Source organism: Vigna radiata, chromosome 10, assembly GCF_000741045.1.
Source record: "Vigna radiata var. radiata cultivar VC1973A chromosome 10, Vradiata_ver6, whole genome shotgun sequence".
Lineage (NCBI taxonomy): Eukaryota > Viridiplantae > Streptophyta > Magnoliopsida > Fabales > Fabaceae > Vigna > Vigna radiata.
Genome location: NC_028360.1, coordinates 8,201,934 through 8,228,750, shown reverse-complemented (window position 1 = coordinate 8,228,750; position 26,817 = coordinate 8,201,934). Strand labels below are relative to the sequence as shown.

Sequence of the window (26,817 nt, the reverse complement as noted above, 5' to 3'; positions counted from 1 at the left end):
GTATTTTTAATATATTTATATAAAATTGAATAAAAATAAATATAATTAATATTTTTCCTTTGTGAAAAAAGTTAACCTTTACTACTAATAACAAAGGTATCTTTATCTTATGAGAGAGAAGGGATTCATTAATTTTTTTCTAAAAACAATCACAAAAATTTTAATTATCTTTACTCAATTTTTAATTAATTCCTTTTATATTAAAAGAAAAATTAAAGTTAGTGGTCCAAATCATAAAAACGGACTAAAATTAAAGTGTAAAAAACTAATTGAATTCGTCTCAAACACGTGTCTGAGGTTGCTGTCAGCGCTGGAACGATGTGGTCCCCACACAGAGGCCACGCGTTTCGCGGACTTGTGCTTCTCAAGTGCGTGTAACGTGGGCCACAGTTTTCTTTTGTTGGGTTCCTCTCAAGGGCCCTGATAACCTCACCCTCAATCCCAACCCACTATCCCCGGTCACGCTTCACCTCCGTCTCACACGACGCACCCTCTCTTGCCACCTGCACTGCCGGTTCCCCTCGTCCACGTGTCCTTCATGACCCCACAGGTAGGTGACGTCATCATTACCTTCTTTGTTGAAGAAAAAAAAATTAATTAATTGATTAAATAAAGGAAAATGCAGTTTGAGGACTGAAGACTTAAAAAGACTAAGACCCAAAGACTTTGTGAGAGTGTTAAGTTTGTTATTTTACAAATTTTCTTATCTTTTTTTTTTTATTTATTTATTTAAACTTTCTCTATTGTAATTGGTGTTGCTGCTATTAATTAATTTCTGGTGCTAATTTGAGAGTGTATGTGTGAGAGACAGAGAGAGAGAGAGAGAGGAATCAAGATAGCGCCTTTTGAATTTTCTATCAGAATCTGAGGACCCAAAATCTAGGGTTTTCTGTTCTTTCTCTTGGTAAGTGAGTACTCTGGTATTCTTTTCACTCGATTGATTTGGGGGTTTCGTTTAATTTCGTGATTCGTTTCTGTCAGAGTCTTTTGGGGATTAGGGTTTTCGGCTTCGTTCTTCCTGTGTGAATTGTTTGAAGATTGGTAGGAGAATTTGTTGACTGATTGAGCTGTGATGTTGGAATTCTTTAATGGAATCACGAAATATTTATTTTTTCGTGGCGGGAAGGGGAATTTAGCTGAGCTAGGGTTGTGTGTGAATGTGGGGAGAATTGAGGGTTTTGGGGTGGTGTAAAGTGACAAATTTGTTGAAATTTGGCGAGGCTGAGCTTCGTTGGTAGTGTGCGGTTGGTTGTCTGGCACTGACCGACAGTTGGATAGCATATGCTGTTGATGTATGCTATGGTTTTCCTGTGCTTCTGTTCGGTTGTCTGTTTGACTAATACGGCTTTAAAAATTTAAGATAGTGTTTGAGTTTTTGTTCCCCTGCTTTATATCTGTAGATGTAACTATCATTTGATAGATGTTGTCTATTGCACACAAAATGAATGAATTCCAGCTTTATTACTTTTAGCTGGTTAAAAAGGCTTGTTTGATTTTATGATGAATCATGATCAATTTCTGTGTGGGTTGGTTGATTTTTATCATTCCCCCTCCCCCTGAGATTGAATTTATTCTTATAAAGGTTATCAGTTTTGTTTTATTATCAGTTGGCTTTGTCTTAGTGTAAGGAATATGATTTTATGCATCACTGTGTTGCTTTTGTAGGGATCTGTAGACATGCAGTCCAAGTCTGAAACTGCAAATCGACTGAGGTCAGATCCTCATTCCTTTCAACCTGGAAGTGTTTATTCCGAGCCTTGGTGGCGTGGTATTGGTTACAATCCCTTGGCCCAAACAATGGCTGGGGCAAATGCATCCAATTCGTCATCTCTTGAGTGCCCTAATGGTGATTCTGAGTCCAATGAAGAAGGCCAGTCTTTGTCCAATAGCGGGAGGAATGAGGAAGATGATGATGCCACTAAAGAACCGCAGCCTGCTGCTCCTAACGAACCAGGTGCTTAGAGTATCATTTAACCATTTAAAGACACATGATGGAAATGAAATTAGGGAACATAATCAAATGAATTGGTACTTTTTAATTTTGTACTAGTTGAATAGAGTGAAAACTCCTTTGTATTCAATACACACAGGGTCCTTTATTTATAATAGAATAAATATGGACTAAGTCCAAAATACAAATAACAAATAACAACAAACTAAATAAGAAATAACAACAAACTAACTAATAAAGATAAAAGATAAAGATAATATATTTAACAGTACTTTGTAACTTTTTCATTCTTCCAACTATTAATACGTTGTATTTTTTACTTTGCAGGAAATTATGGGCAAGAACAACAAGGGACGCAGCATACTGCATCATCTGCACCATCCATGCGTGAAGAATGCCTTACTCAGACACCGCAGCTGGAACTCGTTGGTCATTCAATTGTTAGTCTTTTCCTTTGGTCTCATCATTTTTTTAACATTTAAACATGGTCCAAATATAGAGTACATTAATAGCATAAATTCTTGCTGACTCATGCATATCATTTTATAGAAAATATGTAGTAGATTTTATTGCTGCATGTTTTGTGGAATGGATTGGACTCTTTAAATTTTTTGATACAGGCATGTGCTACAAATCCTTATCAAGATCCGTATTATGGGGGCATGATGGCAGCTTATGGTCACCAGCAGTTGGTATGTAATTAATCTTGTGCACATACTTTATCAAAGGTTATGATTGCATATACAGGTCATAGTATAGCAGTTACTGATTTGCAATTTCCTCAAATTAGTGTAATAAGAAATATGGTTAGCATATAATCCTGAACAGATATGTTCTTGTAATAACTGTAAATTTGTTTCATTCTGTTTGATCTATTTTTTTGTTTAAAGCATTGGTCATATTTGGATAGCAGATAAGTAACCAAATAATATTCTTTTACCATTAGGGATATGCTCCTTTTATAGGAATGCCTCATGCCAGAATGCCTTTGCCCCTTGAGATGGCTCAAGAGCCTGTATATGTGAATGCCAAACAGTACCAAGGAATTCTGAGGCGAAGACAAGCCCGTGCTAAAGCAGAACTTGAAAGGAAGCTAATAAAATCTAGAAAGGTACAAATGTGTTGTCTTTGTTATTTTAACTACTATTTGAACAAGTGATATCTAACCACATTTTAGGTGAGATTTTTTTTTAAGCCATGTCTCCTTTTACTGTACTTGTGTACTAAAACTTATAACTCTCTGCTGATCTAAAAAGGAAAATCATTGGGACATGGATTAATTTTATCTAATCTATGTGTGAAGGTTTTCTACCAAAGATGCAACGGAAGTAAAAAAGAAGCCTACCTCGTGAGTGTAATTCTGTTTGCCGAAAGGTGTAATATAATCATGAAAACTGACCATGTTTAGATGAAAAAAAAAAGCTAGTGGAATGTGAGATTCCTGTTGTCATGTTGTACCATTGTACAGCATGACCATATTACAATGTGTGTAGGTCGAGATGCTTGTGCATCAATATCCATTGCAGTAATGTCCATGACTGCTGAATTAAAGATGTTGTGACAAATTAGTTCTCCTTTATTCCAAATTGGAAGTTGGAACTGTGAAAATATTTATGAAATGAACATCTGTTGCGTAATAGGCTGAATCAAAATAAATGTAAATAAGAACAACTTCCAATATATTTTTTGCTAGGATCTGTTATTGTAGTCTCAAGGAAGTCAGGTGTGGTAAAATAAATAGCATTGCAATGCAGGCAGCGGAAAACACTGTGAATAAACGTTAACAACCTTATTATAACCTATGTTGAAAACCAGAATATTATATTCTGTATTTATTGTTGACATAAATTTTTTAGTAGAGGAAATAAAATATTCTGTATTCATGCATAATGAATGTAATGAATGATTCTATATAAACTTTCTTCACGGTTTTCATTCCAATCTCTGATTTCTCTCGTAACAACCTAGTATCTCCTATAATGATTTTGCTATATTAACTTCTTGGACTCCTCTCTAATTTTGCTTACAGTTGTAAACATCATATGCCGTTAACTTTATGCAAACAGTAATATGTTTGAAACTGAGAATCAAAACAGGAATTAAGTAGCGTATTCTGTTTACTTAACATGTTGAAAATAATGTTTTTATGGGACATGGAATTTAGTTCTACTTGTGCCACTGTTGTGTTTGATCTTTTCTGGATCACTATTGCACTATTGAGCTGTGCTAAGATCTGTGTCTCACAGCCATATCTTCACGAGTCTCGGCACCAGCATGCTATGAGACGGGCGAGGGGTACTGGAGGACGATTTGCAAAGAAATCCGATGCTGAGGGTTCAAACAACTCAGGCAAGGAAAAGGATAATGGTACTGATTCTGTCCTATCATCACAATCAATTAGTTCATCTGGTTCTGAACCTTTGCATTCTGACTCTGCGGAAACCTGGAATTCTCCTAACATGCAACAAGATGCAAGAGCAGCAAAAGTACAGAACAGGTTCGAAGCACCTGGTTTCCAAAATGGCAGTGGCTCTTACAATAATCATCACAGTTTGCAATCTTCGGTGTATCATTCATCCTCAGGTGAAAGAGTGGAGGAAGGGGACCGTTCAGGTCAGCAACTAAACCACAATTGATGGGGGGGTTTAGAGGCCGAGGTTGGTTTGTATCCTAGAGACATATTGGTGAATACCTTGGTTATCTGTAAACATTCTTGGCAATATATGTGCCAAGCGGCAAATCATTCTTGGCTTTGTTCTTGTGTTTATGGTGTGAATTCTATTATGGGGGAGGGAAAAGAATGATTGATTATTGATATTTGTGATTTCTGTTGAAGTCGGTCAATCAATCCTTCATTCTTTTCTCGTTTTAATTTTGTACAGTTTTATAGTGGTTAGTCAACTCCAACTTCAACCAACTTGGGTGGATGATGATCAGGTTAGAAGAAACAAACTCTTGATGTACCAACACTCTGTTTGACTGGTTTATTGTGTAGTTCAACTGGCTGTTAGACGTCATAGGATAATGAACATGCTGTTAGTTACTACACCATTTATTGGCCTTTGTTTTAATGTTTCGCTTGTCATTGTTCTACAGAAAATTAATTTTTCATGAATGAAAAAGTAATATTTCTGGCATCTTCAAACGTAAGTTTGGTCTTTGTAGAAGTGAGCAAGATTTCCTCATCTGATTATTCTTGTACATTATAATATAAGTAGGAGTATGTTCAAAGGGGGGAGAATAAAGGTTCTTTTATCTAAACTTGAAGTTCATGTGATTCCTTGGTCACTTAGCTTGTAGGACAAATATGTGTATATGTTTTTTTTCAAATATTAAAATAAGAGGCGCTTGATTTAAAATGTTATGTAATGAGTTTTAAAGTTATCAATAAGTATCATTCCCATGTTTTATTACTGAAGTAAAGTATTGGCCTCTTTAATAAGGCTGTTCGTTCTGATTTCTCCACTTCCAGCTTCGTGTAGTTTATTTTGGGTGTAACATGGTAAAAACGCATGCATTAGATTAGTGAAGGAAAAGCTAAAACATGGATTCACATTCTTTAACACTTGAAATTATTAGAAACACAATAACATAAAAAAATGTTTTAGTTCTTAAAATAAATTCTAAAAAAAATATATGGACAGATAAGCTTCTCATAGAACAACCAACTTCTCTAAAGATAGTTTTTAAAAGTTTGGGGCATTACCTTTTTGCTAAATAATGTAGTTAACGATAGATCTTATACAGAATTAGGTCGTAACAACTTGGTTAACAAAATCTGGTCAAATTCAAAGGACTAATTTACTAGAAATTTAATAATTTCAGAAACTAAAGTACATGCACAGACTTCTAGGAATCATATCAGACTATTGAAGGATAAAAGTAACATTAAAATGTTACTTTGGAAAACAATTTATTAGTAAACGACAAACCACTTAAAAAATGTTTTTTCGGCTACATTGCAAGATTATGATGACATTTTCCAATATTTATTAACAGATGTTTTCCGTACCACAATAACTGAGTCCTCGTGATAGTTTGTGCTATAAAATAAAATAATTAATCTACTTCACTTGTAAAATGTAATCTTTATTTTAAATTTATTTAAAACATTTCTTACCTATCAGACAAAAACTAACCTCTGCCATTTTTAACTTGACCGCGCGCATGAGAAGCAGAGAAAAATCATCGGTTAAGTGCATCGATTTGAAAGCGAACCACTTTTATGTTATTATTTCATACATGGTACTTTTACACTCAAAAGGAAAATTGTGAACTAGTCACTACATATATTTCATTTAGGTATATATGATTAACCTTTAATCATGATGTTTATCATCACCCACATCCTCTATCACTTCTTCGGTATTATTATATTGTTCCATGAAACTATTTTCATCATCACTATCAGCTGCATGCTCTGCTCCAGTTTTGCTAGTATCAGCAGACCCCGTGGCATTAGCCACATTTTGTTGCTTATCCATCATCCCAGACAAGGCTAGAGTTGGGGACCATTCAAGAACATCGTCAATGATGTTAGATACCCTCTTGTGGTACCTGCAAAACCAAAGCAGTTAGAAAAGACCAACAATAAATAGTTTTGTTTTTCCATTTTATGGATTTGTTTATAGATGCAACTGAAAAGGATATAATATAATCATTTCATCCATTGTGTTAGTGTTTAGGCCGTACCTTGCTCTGGCAGCTTCATCAGGTGCATGATGCCTCAGCAATAATATGAACAGCACAGCTACCCCAGCATAGAAAATCCGCGTTGTCCACTTGGGCTTCTCCTCTTCATCTTTCTTAGGCCAGAATCTAAACAACTCCCGAAGTGTTGCTTCCTCGGCAAGGATGTTAGGGAAAAACCAGATTCGCTTTCCAAGAGTGATATATAAAGCGCCAAATATTGCACCTCTTACTACAACATTAAAAAAAAACAACTCATGAGGCCCAGGGAAGCACTGAACCAGAATGTCGTGCACTTAATAAAGCATATTTCAGACAATAATCCACTTCTAATGAAAACAATTACGACTGCCAAGAGCACAAGAAGTTAAAAGAAATATATCTTATTTCATGAGCATCTAAGAACTGTTACAAAGTCAACAAGTTACGATATGCATAAACAAAACAACTTAAAGTAAAAGTTTGAAAACGCTTGTCAAAACCCAAAACCAAGCGAAATAAAGGTGCATGCGATGGATCCTCGTATTTCACAGGTCTAAAGCATCCGGCTCTCAAGCTGTATAACTCATAGAAGGGAACATATATTTTTCTGCACGGGGCAAAAATTATTCAATAATATAAAAATTCCCTGCAGCAAATGTATTTTTCCACACATATCTCCATTATTATTGAAAAAAGACCTCCTCTTGTATCAGTTTAGCATTCAAAAACTCAAACCTTCCTTACATCGCCTTTAATTTCACAAACATCCAAACTTACAAAAACCCATTCGAAGTTCAAAAAAACAGAAACCTATTACTAAAATGTAATATCTCCCAGATTTTAGTAACTTATCACAATCACAAACCTCCCCTTTTCATGAGAAACTCATGAGATATTGCAATACTGATACTCTAGAATGTCTTTATTGTTGAGATGAAGATAAAATCATACAATGAATCCTATTTTTCCAATTTTTATTATTATATTCTTTACACAATTCAAATTTCATCTAAGCATCCAATTTTCTCTTCCTCATTTGAAGATTAAACCTCCTGAATTATAGTCATGATAGATCGACTTTCAATCACCTACCATAAAAGGCTTTCATTGTTATCAGATTGATTTGTAGTTTCCTAATGAAAGCTTCTTCACTAACTCATTGTTTAAAAGTTATTTTAACACGTTCATATTTTCTCGTAGAAAGTGGACTTTTACTCTAACTCAATCTCACACTAATGTCTTATTAGATGAAATTTGTACCTATTTATATACTATAGTTTGGTTATATCTCTAGTAGATGTGACATTTCCAATCACCATTCATGTTGAGAATTAAACATCACAATCGTGTGACTAAATATTTGTGGGTGACTCAGTAGGTGACATGATAGTCCCAAAATATTTCGTTAAGATAAGCTCAAATACTATCTCAGAAAGTGAACCTCAAATCTAATTCAAACCTATAATTTGGTCATATCTCTAATTGAGAATCTCCAACATCTTTAAATTTTAAAAATTGTGCTATTTTGCACAGTTACAGTACTATAGCTACCTCATGCAACACAGACACTAAATAAATTAAACTACATGAAGAAACTAGCAAAAAAAAAAATCAACTATTAAAGGAAAGAAAAACTTACTCAAAAGTACAGAGAGGATGAGGAAAAGGATCCCAGCACATGAGTAAAGTATCAATAGCTTGCAGCGATGAGGGTACACAGGGAATAAGCATATAGCCAACGTTAACACGGGCCAGAAAAATGAGAGGAGTGTCTGCCAAAGCGGATGGCGTTTTGCAAACGTCCATGCAAAGAAAGCATCATTTTCAGAAAATACTTGTTCCTGCAAAAGACAACCAAATTTTGTTAAATTCAAGCACAAAAATAAACCCAGTCACATAAACTGTGGCCAAATTAAACTCCATGAATACCTTACATTGTGATAATTTAACATAGAAAATGCACTTAAACTCCATGAATACCTTACAATGTTCATATATTTCTTCCCTGGAGTTGTTTTATTTATTTTTTCAAGATTGAAAATATCCTGAATTACAAAAATATGTAGAATGAAAATACAATTGTTCCATGAATACACATATAGGTAGCAAAACAATATACTTATCTATGAATGCACCACCAGTTTATTACATAGAAATTGAATAATAGACACCCACTAATGCAAACAAACTTATTCTACAGATAAAACCAAAATGAATATCAACACCTCAAAAAATTGAATGATTCAATCTGCAACATAGTTATCAATCCAGTACAATAGCACATCGCAGCTAACCCCAAAAATATTGTAGCAGTATAGAATGTGGCACGAAACAAACGGAATTTAGCAAGCAAGAGAAGAAAATGCCGCACTCACAGGAAAAAAAATTACAGCCACCCAAAAACTGTCAGAGAAGAGGCCCCTAATAACAGTGAGAGGACATCCTTCTGAGCTCTGTGAGTGTTCCAAAACTGAGAGTGGGAAACCAGAAAAGACCTAGCTTTCATCTAAGGTGGAAAAAGGAGTTAAACCTTATTTGGCCCCCTAAAAACCCAAAAATGACACTGGAAGGAGGCTAAAAATTCTTCTGTTTTTTAGTAGCAGCACAACAGCCCTATAGCACCAATATTAATAATAGTATGAATTTATCAAGCTACCGATTTCTCAACATAACAGAAGTAACCATATCAGACATAGGCAAACCAAAGGTCCATTTAGAATGACCAAAATTTTCCAACATGGAAAGTTTCCTCATTAGTTTACCCTTTTTACATTCGACTACTTACCAAATGTAGTTCTCTTAAAAGCCTTAAATCAATTTATCTTAGACTCTTTCCATAAATCATTCTCAGTTCCACCCCTCATTCTGTAGAAGTGATATGAGAACTTTAACATCAAGACTTGAAAACCTAACCCACCCACCCACCTGCCCGGGTAGCTATAAAATAATAGGGTTCGGTGAACAGCTTGTGGGGGTAAAAAGAAACATGCAACAGTTCAATAATGCAGAGCCAGAAATTTCTGAGATATTGACAGACTACATTCAAGTACATACATGTTGAACTTTCTGATATAATCATTACATATCAATAATTGCAGAAATAAAGCTCAAACCAAGAGTAAAAAAGACTAACAGGGAAAATTTCCAAATGCGCAGGCCAGGTAGACAACTTTTTCTTCCCAGGACGAACCGTTTTTACAACACGATCACAGCGCACTAAAAGATTTTTCCCAAGTAGAATGTTGGCAATCTCCTCTGTCTCTAAATTCCTATCTGATTCTAGAATATCCTTGAGCTCCGGATTGTTTTTCAAGAAGCTCACAAAATCCTTCCCTCTAAAATACTCAACACGAGTCTCCTGTAGAACAGCCCATCTCGAAACCAATTCCTTGTGGTCTCTAACCTTCTCAGCAAACACCTGGAACACATCTTTCTTGACAGCTTGTTTCTGAAAACAAAGAAACCCCAACTCAGTCACAAAAATAACAGAAACAGCTCTTTTATCAGTAAATAAAAGAGGCAAAATAGCATAACTCAAATTCATGGTTCAATTGAACATGACCCGCACAATGACATTCTACAAACGGGAACAGAAAGAAAAAATAGACATTTCAGCATATATCGAAGCATAAATCAACGAACCAAACTACACACACCAGATCAAATGTTAATAAAAACCCAACCTTGCTTCCCAAATTCTCTTTCTCCATCAAAAACACTAGTGAAATTGAAAATGGCAAAAAATGTTACAATCACAACAAAAACCCTCTTTGGAGAAATTAAAGAAAAAATTGAGCTGAAAACATGGTACTATCACACACACTCTCGCCGAATAGTATAGTGCTTATCGTTATTCCGCGGTTACAATCAGCACATTACCGAAATTCAAACCACCAAAACAAATTGAAACCCAAAATTTGATCAGATGTGTTTTGGTGGGAACGAAAATGAGAAGAAAAGGCGTAGAGTGAGATTAAGAATGAGAGAAATATAGCAGATACAGGGAATTGGAAGTGGAAAATTGAAGATGGTAAATGGAAACCCTAACCCTAGGAGGGACGTCGGAGGCGGGATCTGGTGCGGAGGAGCGTCGGGGCCTCTTCTTGTCACCTGCGCCTCCCGAAGACTTCTTCATTTTCTTGTCTCTGTTACCCTACTCTTTCTCTCTCTCCTATTTTTCTAACATTTTATTCACAACTCTTGTGAATCTTTAGATTCAAGTTATACATGTCCAAAAATAATATCTTAAAATTCAAGTGTAATTTATCTAAATATATTGACAAATAAACTCCTATTTATTTATTTACAAGGATGTGAATAAAATTACATTTCAATTAATTGGATATTTTCATATAACTAATATTGAACATTTTTAAATTAGGAGTGGAATAAATCGCGTTGAATTTCCATTAGTTCTTTTAATATTTTATTTTAAAATTTAAAATTTAATAATGAAGAAAAAATTGTACTTTTTTTAAATGTTTGATAATATTATGTTTTATTTGTTTATTTTTATATTTTTTATAAAAAAATATTTAATAAATACTTGAAAAATTGTCAGTAACACAATCATTATAAATGTTCTTGGTAATGTAGGATTTTATTTATTATTAAGTAAAATTAATCCAATTCAAAAAAGTTCACTCATATTATTAAGAAGTGGAATTTAAGTTTAACTCAACTCTACAAAATCAGTTCAAGTTTATACTTTACTTATATATTGTATGGTCAGGTTTGTATCCACTTAGTGTGTGAGAGTAGAATTAATAGGTGGTCCGATAACAGTATAATAGTGAATGGAATAGAAATGTCCAAAAAAGAAAAAATATCGCTAGGATAGACTCTAAACATGATTCTGATACCATATTAAGAAATGAAATTTAAACCTAATTCATTCCACAAAACCGGCTTGAAACACCTTACTTATATATTATAATTGGACCTTACTTATATATTATAATTGGACCTTATTTTAGTTGATGTAAAACTTTCAATAGAGAATTATGAATGTCTCAAAATCCATTTGAACTCTAATGCTAAGAACAAATTATGTTCTATTGAGGGGATTATAACGAAGTAAGGTGAGATGGTGAGGGTTCACTTTCTCATTTCTATGTTTGAAATAAAAATATATTTACATTATCATTTTCATGTTGATTATGATATTTCTTTGACTAAGAATAATAGACTTTAATCTTAAAGTATTAGAACATGTTTAAAATAATATATTCTTACATATATGTCTTGTTTTTACAAGATCCGTAACCTGTGTTCAAAATAAGATATATGATGGGTCTCCTAAAATACTTTAACATTAAATTAATAAAGTAATAAATAGAGTAGCACATATAATTTAAGATTTTATTTATGTTATTATATTAGACTTTTATTTCTAAAGGATGTACACCTAAAGGGAGTGCATTGTATAATTTTTAATATATATATATTTTTATAATTAGCATCTTACAAATAGCATGAAAATATTTGACCCATTATTGCACCGACAAGAACAAAGAGTTGTTAAATTATTGGCTAAAAAAACTTAACTATACAGTGAACTATTAACCTTTCGAAAATTTCACATATACAAATACTAATATATCTTAATATATATATATATATATATATATATATATATATATATATATATATATATATATATATATGGATTTGTTAACAAGCGTACGCCTGTTTTTCAGTTTGTATATTTTTATAATGTGAACAGGATTATAGTAGATAAAAATACCCTCATATATTATGGATTCTAAGTTTTAAAGTCAAAGATATTTAAATAATTTTCATTCTCAAAATTAAAAAAAAGAAGAAATCTCTGAACCCTTATTCACCATTCTCATTCCTCTCAATCCTTTCTCTTTCATCTCTCTCACTCCAACCTTTTCTCTGCTATCTCTACTGTAGCCCCAATTAAAAAAATCAGAAACACAAGCGGTTAAGCAATTTCTTACAAAAAAATGACTTTATAATGAGTTTTCATTTTATAATTTTTGTCTTATCTAATTTTCACAATTATAATGACATAGGAAGGAATTGGTAATTCGTCTGGAAAAAAATCAGAAACACTCGCTATTAAACAATTTCTTACAAAAATGATTTTATAATAAGTTTTCATTTTATAACTTGTCTTATCTAATTTTATATCATAATGACATTAGAAGGAATTGGTGGTTTTTTAAGAGATGACTATTCAACATCTGCAGATGATGAAATTGAAGAGGTTAGTGAAGATGATGAAATTGAAGAGATCTTGAATGAACCTTTGCCTTTAACGATGAGTATTTCTAAATTTTTTTCAGTTACCATAGGATGATAGAAAAAAGGTTGGAGTGAGAGAGATGAGAGAGATGAAAGAGAAAGGATTAAGAGAAATGAGAGAAGTGAGTAAAGGTTTGGATTTTTTTTTTTAGTTATGAAAGTTATTTAAATATCCTTGACTTTAAAACTTAGAATCCATAATATACCAGAGTATTTTTGTCTACTATAATTCGGTACGTATGGTTAAAAACTGCGCGTTAACAAATCCCACATATATATATATATATATATATATATATATATATATATATATATATATATATATATATATGATATTTATGTTTAGGTTTTGATTCGTTTTATTTCTTATATATTTTTTAATTAATTAAATTTTGTTTTTAAGACTCAATCCGTTAAACTCATGGTTTGAAAAGTGTACATGCTAAGATGTGAGTTATCTTTTATCTTACAATTTTTATGATTTTTTTTTCTTTTTCTACCTTCCTCCACTTCATTTCATTTCCTTCTCATAAAATTATAAAAACACAAGAGGGAATCTATTATCCTTGGATATTATTTTAATTCAAAGTTTTAAATATTCCTTACTCGATCATAAAGTATGATTATTTTAAGGTTTACTTGACAATTATAAAATTATAATTTATCAAACTGTAATATAAAACAAACATTTTAAACTGCAGTTGAAATCATACTATAATTATAGACCACAATTCTTCTAATAATCGTGATTTATTATAACGTATAGAGTACAATTCTTTCAATAACTATAGTTTATTATCACTTATAAACTACAATTATTTCAAAATCTTAGTTTATTATATCTTATACACTAATGTTCTCCTTGTAATCATAATCTACTATCCTTTCAAACCTTTTTTAATATGAAAAAAATAAAAACTAGAACCAATATGTGTGGTTCACTCCATGCAACAACAACTTAATTTCAACATCAAACAAACGAACTTTGTGCATATAATAAACCAATATAGACAAGTTATACTAAACAACATGTTCAAACAATGAATAATGCATATAACACACATAAGAATTTAAATAATAAACATATTAAAATAGGTGAAGAGAGAAATACAAACTTAAGAATATGCTTGAACAAGAATGTTAATAATGTGGATAGCAACACAGTTCCGTAGAAGGATAACAATGATATGGGTAGTTTACGACACAAATAGGCAAAAATGAACAAGGGTATAGGATTTAGGAACAAGAAGGAGGATAAAAACAAAGGTGAAAGAAAATGATAATAAAGGAAACATAGACCTTAATGGAGGTCAATGCAAAAATAAGAATATATTGTCTTTAGTGGCAGAGAAGGAAAAATTTGTGTTCAATAATAGCGGGAGATAACAATGATTTTAGCAAGCAACGACAAAATGAAGAAGTTAAAATTTTTCAGGACACTATAAAATATGGTTCAATTAAAATCATACTATATAGTGAGATACACTACGGTTTAAACTAACCCATAGTCTCTTTTTACTAGTAATCTAGAAAATGTCACTATTTCAATATAGATTTTTTTTATAACCTAGTTTATCTGCATAGCAATTTCACATATTTGTACTAGTGTCCACCCCATGTAAGAATTGACTTCAAAAAATATAAACTTTTCAATGTAAAATGGAGCATAACAAGGTGTTTCGGTTATGGGATCCGAGATTGAACACTCCAAGCTTTCTTTCAATTTCCCGATCGTCTAACACATGTCAAAGGTTTCCACTGAAAGGCCGAACGGTGGTGACCTGCAAGGAAACACTCTGACGCTCAAGTTAGCTAGGTCACAAGGAGATTAAAGTGAATGTAATCAGACCAAAAGTGAGGTACCTGGTTGTTAAGTTCGTATTTATAGGCATCAAGCCCAGCAATCAGCATTAACTGCTCGTAAATATCGCATCTCCTATTTCCCTTTATATAATATTCATCAATTAATGACATTAATTACCTTTCAACGTTACCTTCTATATTCTTTTGTTGTTCGGCCCTACGACTAGACCTCCCAGACCTCAATCGGGCGGCCTTCATGCCTTGAGCCCGATTGGTTGGCTATCCTCTCACTACATACACTACACAAGGGAAATTAGAAAAGAAGAACCTTATGAATTTAGTTGGAAGAGAAATAAAGAGCATATCAAAGCTTTTCATCCACTTTGTTTGGTGGGAGGTGAAGGAAGTGGAGGAAGAAAAAAAAATAAAGGATTATAAAATAAAATATAATCTTTATAATATTAAAGAAGACATTTTTTTTTCAAAAGGAATGAAAAGTTAAAAAATTTAGACTTCGGCTTCTAAAAGAAAAAAATTAGAAGAAAATAGTGTTATCTCCTCTCATTCACGAGTCATTCTTTCCCTCTTCTCCGCTCCTTCTAAAAATCTAACCTTTCATCATCTTTTGAAGATGAAGGCAATAAAAGCAAGTTCTCCAATGGGCCTTACAATCTATTTTCGTCATTCTTCTCTAGGTGAGTGAAATCTTTCCATTTCTAGTAATCACTATGATTTTTTACATATGCAAAATTTATAGGCAATGTTCTAGGTGAATCCTCACATTATTATGGTCATGAAATTACAATTCGATCGTTATTAGGGATCTTGTTTTGCATATAGGTCAAGCATGAGTTGTGTGGTGGTGGTGCTCAAGGAATAATGTTGGTGAGCTCCTCTTTTAATGTAAGGGAAACTAATCATTTGATTAGTTATTCTCGTTTTTTAATTTTAAAGGCAAACAAATATGAATTTTTTAGGAGTTGGGATTGAATTTAAAAGTTCAAATTTTTATGTTTTGTGTGGTAGTGAATTATGAAATTGTTTATGGTATTTGAAGAACTGGAGGATGGTAAGGTAATTAAGATGCGAGTTATAGAAATTGTAGTAAAATGAATCAACATTATGCAATTGTATTTTAAACAGCATGATAGTTTATATTATTCTAAGTATTGAAAATGTGGGATTTTGAGGTTAAAGCTAATAGATAGACAAATAAAAAAAATTCTAATTTCTAGTAAGATGCAAATAGTAAGAGGTTTGGACTAAAGATTAAAATGATGATAGAAGATAGTTGATATGTTATCATGATATGTATCTTTATGTGTTTATCTTAATGTATTATAATGTAGATGTGGTTTAAGTTTCATGAAAGGAGATAATCTTTTAAAAGCTTTTATTTCTTGAAATGTTGAGTCTTTTTTAGATTATATTTGGAAATTTTGTGTTTTGGAGTGTGTCTGGATACGAGTATGGATGAATTGATCAATAGGACTGGAAATATATGATAATGTTGAATGATTATGGTGTCTATTTGTTATGTGTTTAGTTTGTTGTGAATGGGAGAAATGAGAATTAAACATAGTGAGGACAAAGAAAGGTGTTGTGAGTGAGTTGTATGCTAACTTATTATTGTGAACCAACATAATTGGTGATGAAATCTTTGTGAAAGGATGTCATGTGTGTTGTTATTATATGTTGTGGTGTTTTATTGCTTAAACTTGAGTTGGAAAAACTTAGATTTAAAGAAGGGCATTAAATGGTTAAGTTAAAGTTTTGCTTGAAGTAGTGATGTGTGATTGAGTTCCATTAGCTATTTTCATGGAAAAATATTATTACCTAGGGTGTCAGAGTGTATTGAAGAAGACTTTTAGGATGGTGAGATATCTTGACTCAACTATTTTAAGACAAGATCATCTGAGCAAGCATTATTTTGAAGTTTAATAGAACATCTCAACGAAATAACGTATAATCACTTGAATCGTCTAGGATAAAAAGCACTAAACATTAAAGCTTAAATACCTTAAACGTTATTAGGAACTTTAATAAAGTGTCTAATCTAAATAACGTCTAACAAAAGATTAAACCATCTAGGATAAAAGTAAAGAGTGTTAAATGCTACTTATTAAAATTGTCTTAAATTATGTAAGTTACTTAAACAAACAACTCTTAAATGATAGTACATGTATTATGCGTAAACTATCTAATGCTTTAAAGCAAGTAGTTCTAGTATTTCTTTGTTTGTTGTGTTGTGCTTTCTTCTTTTTGTGAAAATCAGTACCTTTTTTAAAAGTCTGCTCAAGATCAAAATAATGTTAAGAGGTAGGAAGATATTCAAGGAATGTTTTCTTCATGCTTTCTGCTTGTCCTTTTTGTACACTCAACACAGTTACTTTGTCAAGCCGCAATATAGCTTATGACTAAATATCATAAAGGCTACACCTCTAGAAGAAACTAAAAGCTTTGAGTAATAGACATTTTTCAAAAAAGTCTATATAAATAAGATTGCATGAAGAGAATAGAACAAGAATTATTTTTATTAAAAATGCTCACACTGCCTTTCTCTTTAAGCTCTACCTTTTAGACTTGTTCTTTGAAAAGAAAAATTCTTTACAAGCTTTCCAAATTTTTTTTACATTGATTTCAAATGCTCTCTAAGAGTGTTACATATTTTCTTCTTGTAATCTTTGCAAAATATTTTGTTGTTTTTGTTCATAAGTGAAGTACGAAACTTTTAAGGTTAACTCAATGGAATTAAATTTTCTAGTCAGTTAGACTAGTTAAAATTAGGAGCGATTGTACTCATTTTAACTAGTAGATTAGCTATATACCAAGAGTGGTTAAACTCGTAATCCTTTGTGACTAGTAGAACCCCTTATAGGTATTTAAAGAAGAATTGAACATAGTTCAGTTTGGAGCGAACCAATATAAAAAGAAGTGTGCCTTATAGTTTTTTTTTTCGAGGGTTTTCCCTAAATGTTTTTTATAAACTTAAGTGTTTAACAATTGTTGCAGACCATCTAACCCATGCAAAGTAAATTAAACATTGATTTCCCCCCTCCCCCTTCTAGAGTTTGCGTATGTACAAACTAGTGTGAAGTAAGACATATAGGTAATGTGAGTTGAAGGAGGCTCCACATGATGCATAGTATGATGTGAAATAGGATCACACTTAGAGTTGTAATAAGATTAGTCCTCACATCACTTGGTTTGGAAATATTGACTCGGTATATTGAAACATCAATGTAAAAATTATGAACAAACATGACATATACAAATTTCATGAGTATATTTAATACACTACTATTCCGTGTTGATAATTATATATAGTTACATATCTATTCTAAATATTTATAGTATGATATGCTTCAAATTTATTGTTTTAAGTTATTTATTTAAATATATGTTTAACATTTTAAATTCTTCCTTAACCCTTCTTACTTTTTTTTTACTCTTTTTCTCTACTCCTCTTTTATATATTGTTTTTGCTCGTTATCACTATAATTGTATATTAATACGCGAGTAGTGGTAGATACAGATGGACTAGTAGTTCTAGAACGAGATCAAAGTTTTGAAGATTAAGACGTACTTGTTAATTATAAGTCTTTCTAGTCTTTTAGACTGAATGTAACTAAAAGAAATTCCATCTTCTGAAAAACTTATAAACCTTTATGACTATTGATTTATAATAATTTTAATTGACGGTGTTGAATTATATATCTTTATATCAAAACTTATCATATATTAATTACATGTATATGTAGATAGTAAAATTTTAAGGCTGTTATATTACTAAAAAAAATGGATGATTAATGAGAAATAAAAGATATACAGAAATATGTGAAACATAATAAAATAGAATAGGTGCAAAACCTTGATATTATTTTTGTTTAAATTTCTTAAACCAAATGACAACAATTTATTCTTATTTACTTAAAAATATTTCTATTTGGTGCATTTTCTAGACTGTTATATTTTTAATCAAGAAGGTTAGTAATATTTTTATGACGTTGTTTTTTATATTATTTCTTCTATTATTTATTTTTCATGAGATATTTTTTTCTTCTAAATTTGAATAATTGACTTATATTTGTTGTTAATGTTGGATTGAATTGAAATATCCGAAAAGATGACCAATCACTCAAGTTAATCTGTCTACTTAATAATAAAGTTATATGTAACGTTATAATAATGTTTTAACATTGTCAATCTATTCAACATTTACATTTTTTATAGTTGATTCATAGTCTAATTATTTTTATTGGAGTTAAAAAAATCATTGAACTAAAATGAATGTATGTATACACCATTTAATAACATAAATCTCGTTCACTTTACAAAATCAAAATGTATTTAATCATAAAAGAACAAACAGAAGTAGTAACAGTATTTTTTTATTTTATTTTAATTTGCACTAATTCTGATACATTTTCTCAATGGAAGATATATAATAACTGCAAACTATAGTCAAATGTAACTTCAATTATGTTTCAACCTTAATATAATTGTAAAAAACGTTAAAATAAACACTGAATAGAATTTTTACAATACAGCAATACTATATACATTTTTATTTAATTATAAATATTAAATATGATATTTTATTATTTTAAAGTTACATGTAAATATTTCTTAATTAATTAATTAATAATATAAAATTTATATCCACAATATATCAAAATTATCTTGATGTGATGATTGAAGACCAAAATACCCTTAGGATATCTATATATTTTTAGGTTATACACATGGAAGATTGGATTGGACTAAATCGGAATAAAATAAATCCATTCTTCATTCCAACAAAAATATCTTTAGATGAATTGAGTTGGACTAATCTATTTTTCTGGTAAATTATATAATTTTAAAATATCTATATTATACTTTCCTCTAAAAGAAATACTATTTAATATTTAAATATTTAAATAATTTAATATGCCATCGAATTAGTAAAATTTTATTTGATTACATTTTACCTTATAAAAAAGTACTCTGTGACAAACAAAACTGCATAATATTAAAAAAACATCAGTGTCATGAACACTGAAGGTAAAAGACACAACATTATCTTCAATTTCAATGGTTGTGTTGTGTGTTAGATATTTGAGGTGAGTGAAGAAGCAGTTCCAATTTCCATTTCCCATTTTCAATTTCAAATGCTTCCATCCATGCAACTTCTTTGCTTCTACCAGCAGCCACCATCATCGCTTTTTGTTGTGCACAAAAATGGAGACATTTTCAATGACAAGAGGTTCATCAGAAACCCTTCTTTTTCTTCCTCTTCTTGTTTTGGGATTGTTCGTGCATCACTGAAGGAAGATTCACAGTCACAGCAATATGAGGTAGAGCCAGAAAAAGCCAGAGAAGCACTCAGAAAGCTTGATGAACAAATGCAATCTCTCTCTAGTAAAAAACAACCCTCCAATGCTTCAAAACTCAACAAGAGTACTCTCTCTCACTTATTTTCTTCTTTATCCTCAATCCATGATTTTTTTTCTGCTTTGGAATTTTCAGTGATTGATTATATATATTATACTATTTCCGGTGACCCCATGAGAGAAAGTTTTGAAATTTAAGTGATTTTACAATGTTTTTAGGCTGTAATTTTTCTGATTCTTAACCTGCATATTTTTTATTCAACCTTTTGCAGTTTCAGAAATGAAGCTTCCCACAGAGCAGCAGCGCATTGACAAAGACAAGCTAGAAATTTCAGATTCATTTCTTGGAAGTGTAGCTGGTGTTCTGATTCTCTTCACTATATTCTATAATGTACTATTTTATACAGTAATTAAGCCTTCCATTGATGGTTCATGATATGTCCATGCATGGCTGGTGCTGGTGTGTGTATACATAGAAAAAGTAGAAGAGAAAAGGATAAACCTTTTATAGCATAAGAACCTCATTTCATTATATATATGTATATGTATATGTATATGAAGTGCAGAGTTGGACTGTATCACTTTGAGTTTTCTACAGCATTTACACACCATGTTCTAAGCCTCAAGTTAGATATTTATCCTATATATTTATTGGTAGTTATCAAGTGGTTGGCACAGAAACATTTCACAAAATAGCATTCTTTTGGAGTTTTAGAAAAATGTTCCAGAAAATAAATATAAAGTGCAGATTTCGTTTCAAAGTCAATTCAGATAAGATCGTCAAAATAATATCTCTAAGATCGTTAATATAACATCACATTTTAATTAAGTATATTTACTAAAACAAAATATTACAAATATATAATAATATAAGTAGGATGAATAAAATTCGTGGGGTAACCGCGGGTAAAATCGGTGACGAGTAGTTATTATCCGAGGATATTTATTACCCGTGGATAATAAGTAGTGGGTATTTTAATACCTGTTTCTAAACAGGTCTGCAGGTAGTATATTATCCGATTCGCAAGTATTCGTTATCTACAAAAAAAAAAAATTATATATTTTTAAATTTAATTTAATTAAAAATAAAATAAAATAATATTTTATTAGGTTAAATTTAATTAAAATTAAATTTTAATATATATATATATATATTTGTAATTTTATTTAAATTTTATTTTAAAAATGTAAAAACAAAAAAATTGCGGGTATACGTGGATACTTGTGAGTTTTAAAATATTCGCGGGTATTTTCTAAATAGGTACTTGCGCAGGTAGCGAGTCGAGTAGCGGATACAATTTTATCCAATGGGTCAGGTTGCGGGTAGGCACTATCCATATCCGACCCGACCCGTTATCATCCCTAAATATAAGCAAATAGACCATTCACTAAAATAAAACATAGATCAATTCAATAGTTTTTTTTTTAAATACAAAACAAGAACTTCTATACTAACGTCTAAAAACTGCTTCATCATCTCTCTCTTGAAATATCTTTAATTCACTAAAAAATAGTGATCATTGTAAAATAAGAGAATACAAACAACATAAATCACAAACAACGCGAATGTAAATTAGTTTATAAAAAGAACATCATATATATAGAAAATATATATTTCAAGTCATAAAATTTTACAAGTCATTCATCAAATACACACAGAAAATATTATAAAAGAATCAATTATTCGAATATAAACATTGATGTTAAATCTCATAAAAGTTTGACACTTGTTATGGATATCTTCCACTCATAAGGTTAATTATATACTATCATAAGAACGACATTGTTTTTTAGACCAGGATCTCCTATCAATCTCAACCCTTTAACCATTATTTTTTGGTTTAAATCCTTTTTTGATCCCTAAGTTAAGTGTTGATTTTCAGTTTAGTCCCCATTTTCAAAAGTGTAAACCTTTGGTCCCTATGTCATCAAATTTGTTTAATTTCAGTCTTATCCGTCTAACGGTGTTAAAATTGTTAACAGTTAAATTACTTTGGAATTGATCTGTAAAAAAAATGTTGACGTGGCATTTAGTTTACATAAAATCAATTTACGTGGCAGTCAAATTTGGGTTACGTGTATGTAAATCGGGAAAAAGAATCATGTTGTGATAGCCTTCGTCACTTTGGTGAAGTTAATTCCAACACTCGCAACATCTAATTTGTACCTATCCATGATAGTGAGAAGCTGTTTCCTGACATCCTGGACTATTCTCAACGATCGAGATTGAACAAAGTTCTCAAAACACCACGACCCTGAAAAGTTCTTAGCTTTCCAAACCTCATAAACAATAAGTAGAGTAAGATGGTCACCCTCTGGCTGGAAAAACTTTACCCTCTTCCGATCTGCTCGGCCTTGCTTTTCCCTTGGCCTGTAAAAAATATTTCCGGTTTGAATCATGGCAATTATGGTCAAAATCTCATCATTGCATCAAGATCCACACTAACAAGTAGAATCTTGGACAACGGTGGATCCAAAGGAAATTCTGCCATTTTCCTCCCCAGTTTGGTTAACAAGCCCTCTTCATCCAATTCTCCAAGACTATAAAGTTGCTACGTAACAGAAACAAGCGTCTGAGGTGAAAGTGAATCCATAAAATCAAAGAACAATAGATCGTTTATCCCCATAGAAACCTATCCAAAATCATTGCGCCACCACCTGCAGAGGAAGTTAATTCCAACACTCGCAACATCTAATTTATACCTATCCATGATAGTGAGAAGTTGTTTCTTGACATCCTGGACTCTTCTCAACGATCGAGATTGAACAAAGTTCTCAAAACAGCACGACCCTGAAAAGTTCTTAGCTTTCCAAACCTCATAAACAGTAAGTAGAGTAAGATGTTCACCCTCTGGCTAAAAAACTTTGCCCTCTTCCAATTTGCTAGGCCTTGCTTTTCCCTTGGCCTGTAAAAATTATTTCCGGTTTGAATCATGGCAATTATGGTCAAAATCTCATCACTGCATCCAAGATCCACACTGACAAGTAGAATCTTGGACAACGGTGGATCCAAAGGAAATTCTGCCATTTTCTTCCCCAGTTTGGTTAACAAGCCCTCTTCATCCAATTCTCCAAGACTGTAAAGCTACTACATAACAGAAACAAGCGTCTGAGGTGAAAGCGAATCCATAAAATCAAAGGACAATAGATCGTTTATCCCCATAGAAACCTATCCAAAATCACTGTGCCACCACCTACAGAGGAAAACAGAGAAAACTCAGTCCCAAAATCAGAATCGAAAACCCCCAAATCTTCAAATGGAACCCTAAATCGTAAGACGCACCAATAACGAGCACAAACCCCTGTACTGTGAAGTCGCCAGAGTCGAAACCTTGCGGTGATGCCACTGCTGCCACCCCCACGAACGAGGATCGTCACGCTGCAAAGAGAAGTTGTGTCGGCCTCCCTTCCTTACGTGAAATGAACCTGAATCGAGAAGTTGCGTCGACCTCCCTCCCTTCCTTACATTAAATGCCACATCAATATTTTTTTGACAGATAAATTCCACAGTAATTTCACCGTTAACAATTTTAACACCGTTAGATGGATAGGACTGAAGTCAAACAAATTTGATAACATAGGGACCAAAGGTTTACACTTTTAAAAGTGGGGACTAAACTGAACATCAACACTTAACTTAGGGACCAAAAAAGGATTTAAACCTTATTTTTTATAGAAGTTGAATGGTTAGTAAAATATTAGGATAACCTCTAATCCTGGACTCCCATATAAAGGCCCTGAACTCCCATATAAATGCATACGCTACGCAACCAATGGAACTTTCCATGGAATTCCATCAAGTGCCAAAATAACTTTTTGGTTTAATCATTTAGATTGTCCCTATTTATATTGGGTTTTCTCAATTAGGTCCCAATATTTTAAAACGTCTCAATTTAGTCCCTGTTTTTGCAAAATTGAATCAATTAAGGGCTTGCCGTTAACTTTGATGGACGACGTTAAAATTGGGTATGTGTGACAATGTGACTTGGTTGACATGGCAATGTATACTGAGCTGAGTTGGTTTTGTATCATTTTGGAATTAAATTTTATTGAAATTAAATCATACAAAACACAACGTTTAAATAAAACACGACTTAAGAAATTAAAACTCGCGTTTTGACTCTCACCCAACCTCATCTTCGAGTCCCTGCCGAATCCTCCTCCATTTTCTCACCAACCATCATGGAGTGACATACTATTGGTACTCCTCCATTCATTAATCAAATATCACCTTCACCCTCCATATTCCTCGATCATCATACCCGTAACCGCCCACACGATGCCTCATGATACACACCACCACCAACTTTTCTGCCACCCTCTCTCAAGGCAAATCTTTGTCCTGCTTCAAGTGGAACTGCTGAAATCAATCCAAACACAGCGGTGTGTCGGCCACCCTCATCCTTCACCACGGAGAAGAAGACCAACATTGTCACCCGGTTGTCCTTGATCCAAAATCTTCTTGAACATCTCAATGCATGAATACACTTCACCTTTAATCAAACTCTCTTCGTTAATATCTCCATCTTCCTCCTTATTGATACATCATGCTCACAGTTTCCTGCCACAAATAAACAAACACAGAACCAACCAATATTCCAGCCCAAACCCCTCACCCTTTCCCCAGTGATCTCGGTAGCGAGACACTCAAATTCATCATTCTTCTTCCAACACCTCCACTGTCTATCCTGCACAGGGATAACACGCACAAAATCATAAACCCAAAGCCACCCATAACACGCACAAATCACAAACTCCAAATCACTGCCAAGTAATTCTCTCTTCCTGGATGGCCAAGACGAAGGCGAAAGTTGAGAAAAGGCGAAGCGGCATGGTTTTGGAAGTCGTGATCTCGGGAACGGAGAAGGTAGGTCGGAGAGGGTTTAACTCGTGGGGTGGTGCAATGGTGGAGACGACGAAGGAGATGCGCTTGACGGTGGCCACAACTGTGCGAATACGAACGATGCGAGATCGCGACGGTGATGGAGAGGACGAAGGCGTCATTGCGACGGCCATGGCAGTAGGCGATCGGGGCGACGCTGGCGATGAAGGCAGGCGAAGCGATTCTAGGGCTTGAGGGAGATCTGTGGTGGCGGCTCATGTCGGCGACGACTGGGCACATCACGAACAGCAAAGGCGCCTTCTTCTTGCACGCAGAGAGGAGCCGGGAATGGTTAAACGCCGTGGCCAGCAGTGGTCGCCGGCGGAGATGGGAGGCGACGACATAAGGCGTTCCAAGGAGGCAGACCCCAACCTTGCTTTCGCACAAAGTGAAATAACATTCCTTTTCTTCTGTAACGTTCTAGAGTCAAAACGTAGGTTTTAACTCCATGTCAGCGAAGTCAGCCAAGTCACCGTGCCACGCAAACTCAATTTTAACACCATCCACCCAATTTAACGGCAATCCCTTAATTGATTCAATTTTTCATATTCAAGGACATAATTGAGACGTTTTAAAAAACTAGAACCTAATTGAGAAAACCCTACATAAATAGGGACATCCTAAATGATTAAACCTAACTTTTTAATCATGAATACATCCAATATTACCATGCAAATCAACCCTTCACCCCAAAACAGACAGCAACATTGTTCCACAAACCATTCATCATTTACTACATAAGCAACATGCATTATTGTCATTTCACATCACACCTTTCAGATAAAGTACACACACAAACACACACATAAAGCACACACACATAGGTAAAGTGCACACACAAAAATAAAGATCACACAAAAAAGTACACGCACACACACATACAAACACAAACACACAGAGAATCAGAGAGGTAGACACACACACATACACTAACACAAACACCCATACACACCCAGACAAAGATACACACAAACACACAAACAAAAACATAAAAACAGACACACATACACAAAGATAACACAGGTAGACAAAATCACACACAGACACAAGAAACACACCCACCCACACACATAGACACGAACAGTCAAACAAACACACATATACACGCAGAAACACGCAAGCACATATACACACACAAACACGTACACACGCAAACACACAAAAACACGCAACCACACATAAACAAACACATACACACATAAATACACACCCATAAAGACACACAAACAGAGAAACATACACAAAAACACAGACACAAAAACATAAAGTTATACAGACAAACAAACAAACACATACACATAGAGACACATAAATAAACACACACAAACTCACACAAAGACACAGACAAGTAGACACACACACACGTGGACATACAACCACAACCACACACACACAAAGACACGCACCTACACACAAACTCAAAGACACACATATACACATAAACACGTAGACACAAACACTCACCCACAATTACACAAACACACACACACACACACAAATGAAGATAGACACACAAATACACAAAAAGACATATAGAGAAGCACACACATAAACACTCATAAACACACACGCAATCACAAACACAAACATACAGTTAAACATACACACAACCACACCCACTCCTACAAACACACACACAAGCACAAATGCAGACACACATGCACACACGTATACATGCATACGCACACAAACACACAGACACACTCATACAAATGCGCGCGCACACACACACACACAAAGAACAATATGTATAAGACCAACTTTCAAAATTCCAACTTAAACTAACGATTAATGTAGTAGGAATGTTAATTTTCCCGAGATTGCTCAAAGCAGAAAATGGGGTGGACCAATTTTAAAAATTT

At 33.1% G+C, this 26,817-nt stretch overlaps 4 protein-coding genes across 8 annotated transcripts; 2 read left to right on the top strand and 2 right to left on the bottom strand.

Annotated features, from left to right (window-relative positions):
- Positions 1-672: 672 nt before the first annotated feature.
- Positions 673-5,088, top strand: LOC106776012 (nuclear transcription factor Y subunit A-1). Of its 5 annotated transcripts, none has more exons than XM_022786666.1 (8): positions 673-904; positions 1,666-1,954; positions 2,279-2,391; positions 2,572-2,643; positions 2,898-3,062; positions 3,255-3,299; positions 4,198-4,318; positions 4,421-5,088. In XM_022786666.1, exons 2-8 carry the CDS (start codon positions 1,678-1,680, stop codon positions 4,585-4,587), a joined length of 960 nt encoding a protein of 319 aa, XP_022642387.1. In that variant the 5' UTR covers positions 673-904; positions 1,666-1,677; the 3' UTR covers positions 4,588-5,088. The 5 variants fall into 5 exon arrangements, with proteins under 5 accessions (XP_022642387.1, XP_022642386.1, XP_022642384.1 ...); XM_022786665.1 differs by having other exon boundaries at positions 674-904; positions 4,198-4,564; positions 4,834-5,088; XM_022786663.1 differs by having other exon boundaries at positions 675-904; positions 4,198-5,088.
- Positions 5,089-6,156: 1,068 nt separating this feature from the next.
- LOC106774554 lies at positions 6,157-10,821 on the bottom strand. Its single transcript, XM_014661586.2, has 5 exons — positions 10,671-10,821; positions 9,756-10,070; positions 8,262-8,463; positions 6,644-6,872; positions 6,157-6,508 (listed from the first exon to the last, which is right to left on the bottom strand). The coding sequence occupies exons 1-5, from the start codon at positions 10,755-10,757 to the stop codon at positions 6,271-6,273; spliced, it is 1,071 nt and encodes a 356-aa protein (XP_014517072.1). The 5' UTR covers positions 10,758-10,821; the 3' UTR covers positions 6,157-6,270.
- An 8,931-nt stretch (positions 10,822-19,752) lies between these two features.
- LOC106775518 lies at positions 19,753-20,666 on the top strand. Its single transcript, XM_014662660.2, has 2 exons — positions 19,753-20,140; positions 20,346-20,666. Exons 1-2 carry the CDS (start codon positions 19,852-19,854, stop codon positions 20,507-20,509), a joined length of 453 nt encoding a protein of 150 aa, XP_014518146.1. The 5' UTR covers positions 19,753-19,851; the 3' UTR covers positions 20,510-20,666.
- A 1,507-nt stretch (positions 20,667-22,173) lies between these two features.
- On the bottom strand, positions 22,174-25,089 carry LOC106774760. Its single transcript, XM_022787240.1, has 6 exons — positions 24,874-25,089; positions 24,690-24,761; positions 24,629-24,634; positions 24,336-24,518; positions 22,890-23,158; positions 22,174-22,444 (listed from the first exon to the last, which is right to left on the bottom strand). Exons 1-6 carry the CDS (start codon positions 25,087-25,089, stop codon positions 22,174-22,176), a joined length of 1,017 nt encoding a protein of 338 aa, XP_022642961.1.
- Between the last annotated feature and the right edge of the window lie 1,728 nt (positions 25,090-26,817).

What these genes read in the sequence shown, in the direction of transcription:
- LOC106776012 (XM_022786663.1), top strand. Translation starts at nt 1,678, where the DNA reads ATGCAGTCCAAGTCTGAAACTGCAAATCGACTGAGGTCAGATCCTCAT. An exon ending in CTTATGGTCACCAGCAGTTG is followed by an intron (nt 2,644 to 2,897) that starts GTATGTAATTAA and finishes TTTTACCATTAG; the next exon opens with GGATATGCTCCTTTTATAGG. An exon ending in AGCTAATAAAATCTAGAAAG is followed by an intron (nt 3,063 to 3,254) that starts GTACAAATGTGT and finishes CTATGTGTGAAG; the next exon opens with GTTTTCTACCAAAGATGCAA.
- LOC106775518 (XM_014662660.2), top strand. Translation starts at nt 19,852, where the DNA reads ATGCTTCCATCCATGCAACTTCTTTGCTTCTACCAGCAGCCACCATCA. An exon ending in TGCTTCAAAACTCAACAAGA is followed by an intron (nt 20,141 to 20,345) that starts GTACTCTCTCTC and finishes AACCTTTTGCAG; the next exon opens with TTTCAGAAATGAAGCTTCCC.
- LOC106774554 (XM_014661586.2), bottom strand. Translation starts at nt 10,757, where the DNA reads ATGAAGAAGTCTTCGGGAGGCGCAGGTGACAAGAAGAGGCCCCGACGC. An exon ending in CCTCCGACGTCCCTCCTAGG is followed by an intron (nt 10,071 to 10,670) that starts GTTAGGGTTTCC and finishes CTTTGTTTTCAG; the next exon opens with AAACAAGCTGTCAAGAAAGA. An exon ending in CATCCTCTCTGTACTTTTGA is followed by an intron (nt 6,873 to 8,261) that starts GTAAGTTTTTCT and finishes TTAATGTTGTAG; the next exon opens with TAAGAGGTGCAATATTTGGC.
- LOC106774760 (XM_022787240.1), bottom strand. Translation starts at nt 25,089, where the DNA reads ATGGCCGTCGCAATGACGCCTTCGTCCTCTCCATCACCGTCGCGATCT. An exon ending in CATCGTGTGGGCGGTTACGG is followed by an intron (nt 23,159 to 24,335) that starts GTATGATGATCG and finishes GTTATGTAGTAG; the next exon opens with CTTTACAGTCTTGGAGAATT. An exon ending in CTCTACTTACTGTTTATGAG is followed by an intron (nt 22,445 to 22,889) that starts GTTTGGAAAGCT and finishes TATTTTTTACAG; the next exon opens with GCCAAGGGAAAAGCAAGGCC.